The 12590-nt window shown below is 41.2% G+C and overlaps 1 protein-coding gene across 1 annotated transcript in view; it reads right to left on the bottom strand.

Moving 5' to 3' along the window:
* TM7SF3 (transmembrane 7 superfamily member 3) overlaps positions 1 to 12584 on the bottom strand; it is a 36111-nt gene extending 23527 nt beyond the window's left edge. The window contains exons 1-2 of the mRNA XM_024733076.1: positions 12387 to 12584; positions 2289 to 2443 (exon numbers count right to left, since the gene is read on the bottom strand). Of these exons, the coding sequence (XP_024588844.1) occupies positions 2289 to 2443; positions 12387 to 12477 (246 nt within the window). The 5' untranslated portion in view covers positions 12478 to 12584. The remainder of the gene's footprint in view (positions 1 to 2288; positions 2444 to 12386) is intronic.
* Between the last annotated feature and the right edge of the window lie 6 nt (positions 12585 to 12590).

Here is a 12590-nt window from a genome sequence, read left to right on the forward strand (position 1 = left end):
GAAACTCCAAAGTGCCACACTTCATCAGGAAGTTACAAGAGAAAGTTCTCTTCACAGACTCACTTCTAGAGCTATGTGCAGTTCTGGTTATCATGTTCTCCGCTGTATAAATACAGTGAGAACTAAAGGCAGCCCAAGAAAGGAACACGATTATAATTAAGGATAACTAAGATCCTTTCTGCATGAAGACCGAGGCCCAAGATGCTGTTCATCCAGGCCATTTTTGTCACGTTAGTAATGCTGGCCTCCCTTTATCTAACCTCAGTTTCCTCAAATGTAAAAATAGGCATTAGAACTACTTGGTTGAACTGTTACGAGAATTAAATTAACTACGTGGAAAACCAAATGCAAGGGTTCCTAACTAGGAGCCCCAGAGGCCCAGTGAGTTTCCAGAGGTCCCCATGAAATTATACAGATGTAGTCATACATTCTGCCAGGTAGAGAGTCCTGAGATTTCAGCAAATTCCAAGTCTATGGCCCCAGGAGCTTAAGGATCACTGGCCTAGCACACAGTGGGCATGCAATAAATATAAATGCCTTTTTTCTCCATCCTTTCTCTTCCTTCAAATGTTGTCTTTGCTATGATATTATTAAGAAGGAAATTATCTCTGTGCCATTTTACTATGTATCCTATGTAAGGGCCTGAATAGAAAGTTTCCATTTGAATTTAGTGCCAGAAAAAAACTTCGCTTCCCCTCAAGAACTGACATGCTTCTTCCTTCTAAGAAAGTTATGAAATTTAACATGCTTTGATCTCTGCTCTGGTTGCAAAGAACTCAGGCAAAATCAATATATGGGTCATAAAAACAAAACAAAACATATATATATATGGGTCACAGACACTGTTATCTCTTCAATTAACATAACTTACTCCTTCCTCTTTTCCTTGATCAAACCCTTCCATTTCTAGTCTATTAGATCACCACACACAACTTCAAAACCTTTGTGGCAGAGACAGGAAAGCAGGAACAAAAAATACCAAACACTTAGTTTGAAAGATACTGTGACCAGTGCCCATAAGATATATAGGAATTGGACTAAGACAGCTCTGTTTAGCAAATACCACAATGTTAGAAGGTAGGCTTAGGACACATAAAAACGCAGCACAACTTTATACAGAGTGAAATTCATTTATTTGTCTAGGGGGTCATATAGACTAAATATAAATAGATTTGTAAAAGGTTAACATAAATGGCAGAGCCTTAATAGCTTAAGCTGACCCAGGACATTTGAGAAACTTCCCAGAGCTGAGGTTGAGGTTCAGGGGTGTAGTGATGATCTCTGTAACAGGGTCCTAAATGCTGCTGGAAGCAAAGCACTGCACTGGTTAAAACTGAGTGTTAGGATTCTTTTGTTTCCATGAGACTCCAAAGAATAAAGCTGATCCTACAGGAGTCTTAATAAACTTCAACACTAAATGGCTGAATGACAAAGCCAACCCATTAAAATGTACTCTCAGGTAAAAATCACTGAGGACACACTAGGGTAAGAAAAAGAAAAGGTGGGAAGTATGAGGAAAGCTTAACTGCAGACAGGAGACATTTGGTACAAGCCACCCTCCCCCAAACTCTTAGTTTGAAAGATACCCTTCTTTAGGTCAGAGGTCACCACTCAAGAAAGGCCTGTGATACTCACCTCTTAGCCAGTCTAAACCACTAACATGACAGGACCCAATCTTGATTATTTTTTTAAAAAATTTAAGACATACACTTCTCCACAAATTTATCACCCTTTGTTAAGATGGTATAGGGGCCCCAAATTCTAACCACCTCTTTGAATTACGCATTACTGCGTTCTCCCACGTATACGCATATTGTACGTATAAATAAACTCTTTTTTTCCCCCTCCTGTTAAAAAAAGAAAAAAAATTTAAGACATAAAGTGGCATCAAATTCTAATGCTCGGGACTTCCCTGGTAGCTCAGTGGTTAAGAATCCGCCTGCCAATGCAGGGGACATGGGTTCGATCCCTGGTCCGGGAAGATCCCACATGCCACGGAGCAACTAAGCCTGTGCACCACAACTATTGAGCCTGTGCTCTAGAGCCTGTGAGCCACAACTACTGACCCACACGCTGCAGCTACTGAAGCCCGTGCGCCTAGAGCCCATGCCCCACAATAAGAGAAGCCACTGCAATGAGAAGCCCGCGCGCAGCAACGAAGACCCAATGCAGCCAAAAAAAAAACCCAACAATGTGTCTTTAAAAAAAAAAAAACTCTACCGCTCATGCTAAATACAAGACCCCAAAATGTGGAAATGACTTTTATGGAAGTAACTCTTTGTACTTACCTCAGAAAAAGAAACTGTTGTATTCTGATACTGTGAATGTATTTGGAAAATAAGAAAAGTGACATTGCTGGAAATATGACGCAAAATAGCTTCCTCTGGAGAGGGCTTCTTGAGCTCCAAGTATCTAAACCTCCCCACAGAAAATTCAAGAAGACCTACAAGGAGAGAAACGTTTCATTGTAACACTTATATCTCTAACAGCGATTTGTACAAACTGCATACTTAAACACAAATGCATGGCTAATTTAATCCTCAGAAAAACCCTTGAGATAAATATTATTATTACTGCTCCTATTTCACTGATGAGAACAATGAAGCTCAAAGGGGTGAAGCTGCCCACCCAGGGTGCCTCAGCTACAAAGGGTGGAACTGAGAACCTAAAGGGAAGAAAGGTATTTCAAAAGATGTGAAGGCTTCCCTGGTGGCGCAGTGGTTGAGAGTCCGCCTGCCGATGCAGGGGACACGGGTTCGTGCCCCGGTCCGGGAGGATCCCGCGTGCCGCGGAGCGGCTGGGCCCGTGAGCCATGGCCGCTGAGCCTGCGCGTCCGGAGCCTGTGCTGCGCAACGGGAGAGGCCACAGCAGTGAGAGGCGCGCGTACCAAAAAAAAAAAAAAAAGATGTGAAAAATAGGCCGTTCAAGGTGCCTGGCTCCCAGAGCCCAGGAAAATCCCCCTTCTGGTCGCAGCAATAACAACTCTATTCAGAACAGAGTCCCTGAATTTAAGGATTAACAACCCTGATGAGTTACTAACAATCGTAAATGCACTGGTACTAAAGATCATTACAATCTAGTGAATTCTGAAGTCAGCCCAGCTAGAGAGACACATCTGGCTTCAATTTTACCCCACCATTTACTAGCTGTGTGATCTCAGGCAAGTTACCTAATTCCCTTAAACCTCAATTTCTTCATCTGTCAAACGGGACTGAAGTACTCAGCTCGCAAAGGAAGGTGTCATCATCACAGGCAAAAATGTCTGTTGAGTGTCCACACCAGGAACTTCACGAATCATAGGGCTTCTGGAAGAAGGAGCTTTTCGTTTGTTTAAGGATCAAGTTCAGAGTCCACATAAAAGATAGGCTCTAACAAGTTCTCCAACACCTCACCTAGGCTTTCCCCTTTGTCCACTTGCCTGCAATGTCTGCTTGTGTTTCACTCACTCACTGTGTCTTATCTCCCAGCTGCTCACCAGTTCTTTCCTTTTCTAACCTAATTCTCAAGGGATCCACTAAATAGGCTGCTTTGACTTCTGTGTGGTTCTGGGTTCCCGTCTCACCCCCTGCCCTAGAGTCAGTATGTCTTTGCATAAACAGCAGAGGAGCCTGCAAGCATTACATAAGCAGTCTTGGGGGCTGGAACCTCAAAATAGAAAAAAAGATTCCAATTTAATAGAGATGAAAAGTAGGTGATGAGGTAAAGATTATGGTCACCAGAGTCCCACAGTGGAAGGATCATGTTTTATTTTAGAAGGAAATTTGAGTCAGTGGGAGCTAAAAGAACACACCCCAGACACTAACTCATTCTTATGTACCGTTTCCTAAGAAGGCTAATTTTTTCAGCACTTTTTGTTGTTCTTGTATTTAACACAAGTACTCCATTTGGATGATTAAAAAAAAGACTATCAAGAAAGGCTAACCAAGAAAGCCAAACAGAACATACAAACATTGCTAGAACTAGAATAAAGGTTACTCTCTATAAAATTTCCCCAAACTCCATGATGTTATTATATTATCTTCATAACTTTGTAATTGATTATAGAAAAAAAGGTTATTTGTGGTTCTGATTTAATTTCTAAAAATCCTGAGAAAATTTTAATAGTTGTAACAATGACAAATGAAGGTGGTGTATTTTCTATTTATGTAACTGGAAAGACATTTCACCTTGTATGTGGAACAAAACTCCAGCCTGAATAGAGGTAAAAATATTAGGAAGTGGCTAACAGAATCTACGGAAGTCTGGAAAACGTGGGGAGCTTTCTGGGGTTTTTTTTTTTGTTTTTAAAGGGGAACAAGGAACATTTTAATATTCCAGGTATTCCCAGCATCAGGATTACTTTATTAGGAAACCAAATTATACATAAAATTAAGTGGACCTCGGTAAATGGCCCTAAAAACTTTTCATGTATTGCACTTTAACTTTGGTCCCATCCATTCTCCACCTTCCAACTCTTAAAACTATCCACAAATTCCAGTCTAAGAGCAGTCTCAGTTTGTTTTCCTAGGAATTAATTGGATTTCCATCCTTTAACTGTCCAAAGCACTCAGCTCACTTACCGGCCTGCCTTTTCGAGTTACATTTTCAGTTTTTCTGTTTTTTCAGTCCGTCCCCATCCCGTTTTCTCTATTTGACAAATACTTATTTAAGTACTTATGGACTAGTCGCTCTGCCTATTATTGAATACTGTGACCAGAACTGATGTAAGTAAATTCGTAAAGGTTATAATCACTTAACTTACACTTAAATTTGCCCTTAAGCCTATCTTAGAAATTTTTGATGATCTTTACATCTGTCTCCCATTACATGGGCCTTGAATCAAAATACTACCCAGAACATTTATAAGCCCTGGAAGAGACTGAAGCTATCAGTTAGTGAAGTGTTGGTTTTCTTAACGCTTCCTTAATCTATCACACAAGGGTGAAGATAAATCACAACTCAGAAATACTTGGAGAACCAAAACGTTCAGTGATTTAAAAGACAGTAAGGAAAGACAGGACCATAGAAATTAAAATATACTACTAAACAACTGGTAACTTAACAAAATAAGTAGGGGTAATAAAAGTAGGAATGTATGTTAAGTGCCTTTTCTTTCTTTTTTTAAAATTTATTTTTATTTTATTTATTTTTGGCTGCATTGGGTCTTCGTTGCTGCGCGCAGGTTTCTCTCTAGTTGCGGAGAGCGAGGGTTACGCTGCGTTGTGGTGCGCGGGCTTCTCATTGCGGTGGCTTCTCCCGTTGCAGAGCACGGGCTCTAGGCGCGTGGGCTTCAGTAGTTGTGGCACACGGGCTCAGCAGTTGTGGCTCACGGGCTCTAGAGCACAGGCTCAGTAGTTGTGGCACACGGGCTTAGTTGCTCCACGGCATGTGGGATCTTCCCGGACCAGGGCTCGAACCCGTGTCCCCTGCATTAGCAGGCAGATTTTTAACCACTGTACCACCAGGGAAGCCCTAAGTGCCTTTTCTTTACACATTTCATTGTTTACCAGATTTCTATAGCAATAATGAGGCGTTCTTACCAGGAATGAAATGCACAATTTGAAAAATACCTCCTTCCTTGATGGCACTCAAAACACAGGTTCTACCTCAACTCTTCATGTGAAATTTATAAAACAGGGACACAGTCTAGACAAAATGGTGACACTCTCAACACTCAACAGGTGTCACCTGTTTTGTTTTTCCCTTAAAATGGTAATATTGTTCCAGATCATACATAAGCCATATTTTAAAAGGCAAGAACTGTAGAGAAAGTTAATTCCTCCAGCAAGTACACTGTATAGAAATAATCACTATTAACAGTTTGGTATACACCTTTCAGGATTTAGGCAGATATCAGCATGGGCATCTCTATGTAGATGGAAAAAGAAAGACACAAATATGTTTGGTATAGCCATTTCACAGATCTTAGATATCTTTCCACATCAACAGATAATTCTAGCTTTATCATTTTAAAAGCTATATAATATCCCATTCTAGGTAAACATGATTATTCAACCAATCCCTTACTAATGAACATATAGGCTGTTACTATCCCAGCATGAATAAGAAATAAGAAATAGTCTACTTTGTGAAAGAATACTCTATAAAAAACATACATATGTGTGTGTGTACATATATATGCCAAGCAATAAACCTATTTGAGAAGGTTTTTGCTGTGACAGTGTAGCAGATCACCTTTGATTTAAAATAGTTAAAATAACTAAGAAGTCTTGTTCTCATTAAGAAAATCAGAAATGAAAACAGCTTCTGTGAGAATATAAAATGATCAGGACCAAAACCGTAAGTGACAGTCTCTGCTTCCGACTTCTTCGAGAAGAACACCTGCCATTTCAGAAACAGATTTCCGAAAGCTTCCGAAAGGAAGGTGATGCCTACTAACCCTCTTTCCCCAGCCAAATGCCTGTGACAAGAACCAGAAAGAAGCCAGACGACAAAGGGGAGAGACACTGTATACATTATTTTTAAAAAACTGGTCACTTGACAAAGTAAGTAGGGCTATTAAAAACAGGTACCTACGGGGTGTATTTTAAATAATGTTTTCTTTTCTTTACACATTTCCTATTTTTCATATTTTCTGTAGTGCTTATGAGGTGTCCTTCTTAGAAAGGAATTCTAATACAGTGGTCATTCACCTTGGTTGTACGTTACAATTATCTGAAGGTGCTTTTTAAAAGATATTGTTGCCTGGGCCCCTCTCCAACCAGTTAAATCAAAATTCCTGGGGTTAGGGTTCAAGTATCAATTACAAAACAAATATTCTTTAAAATAACATTCAGGGACTCACCTGGTGGTCCAGTGGGTAAGACTCCGTGCTCCTACTGCAGGGGGCCCCCAGGTTCTATCCCTGGTCAGGGAACTAGATCTCACATGCATGCCGCAACCAAGAGTTTGAATGCCGCAATTTAAAAAAAAAAAAAAAAATCCCGCATGCCGCAAAGAAGATCCTGCATGCTGCAACTAAGACCAGTCGCAGCCTAAATAAACTAATTAATTAAAAATTTTTAGGGCTTCCCTGGTGGCGCAGTGGTTGAGAGTCCGCCTGCTGATGCAGGGGACACGGGTTCGTGCCCCGGTCCGGGAAGATCCCACGTGCCGCGGAGCGGCTGGGCCCGTGAGCCATGGCCGCTGAGCCTGCGCGTCCGGAGCCAGTGCTCCGTAACGGGAGAGGCCACAGCAGTGAGAGGCCCACGTACAGCAAAAAAAAAAAATTTTTAAATGCCTACAAAAAAGTGCACAAAGTTTACACTGCCAGATCAAGAAACAGCATTCTAACCTCTTAGAGGTCTCCTGGTGGCCTCTTCCAATCACTACCTCTTCCCTCCTCCCCAGAGGTAACCATGATCCTAACTTTTAACACCACAGATGGGCATTTTTTTTTTTGAAATGTAATTAAATGGAATCATACAGCATGAATTCTTTTGTGTCTAGCTTTTTAAAAATCAACATTTTATTTGTGAGATTCATCCCAGCTGCTATCGTAACTGTTATTCATTCACTTTCATTGCTGTATGCTTCATGAAATAAATAAACCACAATTTATTTATCTATTCTACTGTTAACGAACATTTGGACTATTTCTAGTTTGGAGTAATTATAAATAACTCCATTCAGACAATTTTTTGTATGTGTCTTTTGGTGCACATGTACACATTTCTATTGGGTACAACCTGTGAGTAGAATTATCAGGTAACAGGGTGTACTTATATTCAATTTTAGTAGATACTCCTGAACAGTTATCCAACATGGTTTTGCCAATTTAGACCTCTATCAGCTTGTGAGGAAGTATTCCAGTTACACTATACTCTCACCAACACTTGGTAAGAACATTTTGTTTTACCTATTGGTTATTTAAATATCCTCTTTGTGAAAGGGTCTGTTAAGCCTTTTGCCCATTTTAAAAACTGGATTATCTGTACTTATTGAATTTTAGGAACTCTTTAGTCATCACTGATATGAGTATTCTGTCAGATATGTGTTACAAATATCTTCTCCCACTCTTATAGCTTGTCTTTTCACTCTCGATACCTTTAGATTAACAGAAGTTTTAATTTTAATGTAGTCCAATTTCTCAAGCTTTTCCTTTATGATTTTAAAGAATTCTTTGCCAACACATTCCAAGATCAGGAAGATACATTCCCCATGTTAATGTCTAGAACTTTGTTCTACCTTTCACATTTAAGTCTAAAATCAACCTGAAACTGATTTTTATGTATGGTGTGAGGCGGGATGGTCAAGGTTCATTTTCCCATATGAATATCCTGTTGACATAGCAACCTTTATTGAAAGTAGTTTCCTTACTGCTCAGCAATTCCACCTTTCACATAAGTCAAGTGACATATGTGAGGGTTTATTGCTGGACTCTTAACTGTGTACCATTGGTCTATTTGCCTATCCTAACACCAATATTACACTGTCTTAATTTCTGCCCCAAATTGTTCTTCCTCTTCAAGACTGTCTTGAGTATTTTTGGCCCTTTTTCATTTCCATATAAATTTCAGAAAGCAGCTTGTCAATTTCCACAAAAAAAAACCCTGCTGGGATTTGATTGAGATGGCACTGAATGTATTAATTTAGGGAGAAATGATACCTTTATAACAGAATTTTTCTAATCTACGAATTTGAGATATCCCTCTATTTATTTTCTTAATTTATCTCAAGAATGTTTCCTCTATAGAGATTGTAACATATCCCATTATAATTATCCCTAAATATTTCTTGATGGTATTATAAATTTACTTTTTATTTTCTATTTCAATTTCTAGCTGTCTCTTCACCAACATGCCTTTTTTTCAAGGCTCCAGGTGATTCTAATGTCCAGCCAGGCGTGAGAACTCCTAACACAACGTTTGATGAATTAGGGAAGGAAAGCTATATTTTTTCCTATTCTTAGTTATCTTTATCTAACTTTTGTGTGAAAATCCTCTGGCAATCCAAGAGCCATTTCACAATTTTTATAGAATACTGTATATTAAACAAACCAGTTATGGTTTGAGTCCTGACTTGCAGGGCCCTTTCATATTTGATGTTCCGGAGCCTCACACAGTGCCAGGTACCTGGTTGGCACACAGTAAATGTTTGGTAAATGACAGCTGAATTTTGTGACCTCAGACAAGTAATTATTTCCTATGGGCCTCAGTTCCCTCATGGTAAAATGCAGTTAACTGTGCTGCATACATCACGTGGCTGCTGAAAGTATCAAATGGGGAAAAAATTGTAAACTGTCCAATACTACACAATATCATTATTAGTTTCTATTAGCTTTCCAATGTTTCAGAGGCTCATGTCCTTATCAAAAAAAGAAAAAACAAATGCAGGCAGTCAGTATGGTCCTCCTACAAATAAACTAGTGGGAAGAAGAGGTCTAACAGGTATAAAACGCCCAGCACATCCATCATGAACAGCGAGTTGAGAAAGTGACTTCCACAGACTGACAAGGAAATATAGTGAAAGTCAAAACAACTTTAACAGTCTAGCCTGGCAGAAACTGCATTTCATTTCTACTCATAAAAACAGACATGGCAAAGGAAGACACAAATACAAAAATATATCCTGAAGAGGTTAATAGGAACTTAACTGCACTTCTAAGTCATCTGGAAAAGGATGCATCAGAAACATTTTTTGAGGGATAATTAGATCTTATGACTTGAGGAGTGGACAGGAAAGACAGCACATCAAGGATATTACAGGGCAGGGCTTCCCTGGTGGCGCAGTGGTTAAGAATCCGCCTGCCAATGCAGGGGACACGGGTTCGAGCCCTGGTCCAGGAAGATCCCACGTGCCGCGGAGCAAGTAAGCCCATGTGCCACCACTACTGAGCTTGCGCTCTAGAGCCCGCGAGCCACAACTATTGAGCCCACGTGCCACAACTACTGAAGCCCGCACACCTAGAGTCCGTGCTCCGCAACAAGAGAAGACACCACAATGAGAAGCCCATGCACCACAACGAAGAGTAGCTCCCGCTCACGGCAACTAGAGAAAGCCCGTGTGCAGCAACGAAGACCCAATGCAGCCGAAAATAAATAAGTTTAACAACAAAAAAGAAGGCTATTACAGGGCAAACGTCTAACACGAGACTGAGCACTTAAGCTGTAGCTATCCTCTGCTTTCTCTGGCAAAAATGTTTCTTGTCATCTAATGTACAGCAGGGCACCCTTTTCTATTTTTCATACCCTTCCTCCATTCCTACCCAGAGTCACTCTTTCCTTCCAATAATTCCATTCTAAAAAGAGCTGCCCAATCCCAATATGTTCCTTTTCTTTCTCAATCAGATCCTAAACTTGCAACCTTCAAATTTTCCACCTCTTCCTTTTTACTATTTACTGAAATGTACCTCCACTGTTTCTGCTTTAACTCAACAGAAAAATTCTAGGACAGATTTGTCAACGGTTAGTCTTCATAATTCTCTTCAGATGGAATATTAAAAACAAAAACCGTTCAGCTACTTGAGCGGGCCAGCATTCAACTGCCCCTCCCACTTTCTCATTGATACTTTCTTATGAATTTTCATTAGCCCTAAAAGGTGAAAGGAAACACAAAAATGCACACACTTTTGAGAGAAAGAGAACACCTGCAACTAACTACACAAGTGGCCTGCTACCTTCCTTAAGCATTATGGATAGCACAAACTGGAGAAGGTTCAAAGAGCACTCTGCTCAACTCCAATCACTAGGTAAGTTCCTGTGAGTTACCAGATATGAACCTGAATCAATAATGAAAGGTGTTCACGGTAGCAGGGAACCGGGACTCCAAGAGAAGGGAAAACTGTTTAGATGTATGGTTCATCTCCTGCTGGTCACAGAAAGCACCATCCTCAGACATTCTAGAACTCGATCTGCCACCTTCAAAGATTCACTTAGCTTCTAAGCCACTAGTCAAGGTGTTTAGCTCTTTCTGCTAGAGATGGGTAAATCCTCCTAAGTTACAGCAGCTACTCAATTTCGAGTTTGTATACTCATCAGAAACCTCAAACAGAAATCCAGACATTTTCCAGGAGGATCATGCAAGTCTGGAACTAAGTCTTCCTTAATTTCCGCCCTGATCTTTATCTGACAGATGTGGAGAATATCGGCTTTCATTAACCCTCAGCAGTCAAGTTCCCACCTGCTGTCCCTCTTCTGCACAGAACAGCAATACTGATGCAAGGCCAGAAGAATAATGTGGCTGAGGAAATAAGAGTGCTGTAATCACAGAGGTGAGAAACAGTGTCTGAAAGACATTAACTTCTCAAATTCCTTCTCTCCTCTGATCATCTGCAAACTCAATCTCTCAGATTCTTCACCTTGGAAGAATGGAAATAGCCATATGAGGGAGGGAGAATCTACTTTGAGGAATGAGAATTCAGAGAAGAATTAAGTGTAAAGCACCACACTAAGTAAAACATTCTCACTGGAGGGCAGCTTTGTAGAAGTGGAAGACCATGAAATTGACAGCAAGACACACGGGTTCATCTGCTGTCTGTGCCCCTCTTAGCTGTTTACTTGTGTAGTGAGCATCGTCTTGGGCCTCAGGTTCATCCTCCACCAGTGAGGACAATAATTATCTAACAGGGTGGTAAGGATTAAATAACACTGCCATGAAAAGCACCTGGCACATGCTGCACGCAGTGAATGTTAGCGCCCTGTTATAAATAAGGCTATTTTTTCTGCAAAACTATAACCGCCCTTTTCAGCTTTGGCCTTAAATTCTAGGATTCAGTTTGCACAAGTGCTTTTCAAAGATACGCATTCAGAAACAGAATCACATTATTCAGAAAATATTATGTTTCAGAACTACAACTAGTCTCTTAAGCTCAAAACAAAACCAAGAATGTTCTTGACCCCATGGAAAAGCACATGATTATCAGCTTCATACAATTAACACTTTTTACAGTTTATATTAACAAACCACCAACTATTACTAAGATCCATTCACCAAGCACATGACCTATGGTCTAAAGTCTCATTCTGGGTTCATTTTTCCTCTGAAACTCCGTAGAGCATAACCAGTGTGAAAAGCACCTAGATTTTGGAGTACAAAAACCCGCTGCACCTTGGCTGCAACAAGCCTCGCAGTCCAGACGCTCAGACCAGCCACTTGGGAGCAAAGAGGTGTTTTAATGTGTTAAATAAAACCTACAAACATGGCTGCACCCTAAGGAAGAGAATAATGTGTCTGAACAAGAGACTTTCCTATCTCTTCCCATTCCCCCAGCCTAAATCAGGAGGTTGACATTAAGGCCTCCTTAGCAATGGGACTTGCCTTCTGCAGGAAAGGACCTCGATCCATTCCTGCCGTTTCTGAACTCACCGCCTCCCCCGCTGCGCGGACAGACCCCGGGGTGGACTCTGACCTTGCAAGAAATGCAAGACCAAGTTTGGGTTGCAGCAGTCAGGCGCCCCCGACCTTACCCTCGCTGGAGTTCCCGACGGTCTCGGCTCCGGCGGCCGCCGCCGGTTCCGACGCCAACACAGCCAGGAGCAGCAGCCGAAGGAGCTCCATTGCTGCCCCAGCCGGGCGCCGCCACCTAGCCCGCGCTATCCCGGGGCGCCCGCGTCCGGCGCCATCGCTCGCCAGGTGCACGCGCAGCACACCTGCCAGCCCCGCGGAGCCCG

Source organism: Neophocaena asiaeorientalis, unplaced genomic scaffold (assembly GCF_003031525.2).
Source record: "Neophocaena asiaeorientalis asiaeorientalis breed wild unplaced genomic scaffold, Neophocaena_asiaeorientalis_V1.1 scaffold150, whole genome shotgun sequence".
NCBI classification, from domain to species: Eukaryota; Metazoa; Chordata; class Mammalia; order Artiodactyla; family Phocoenidae; genus Neophocaena; species Neophocaena asiaeorientalis.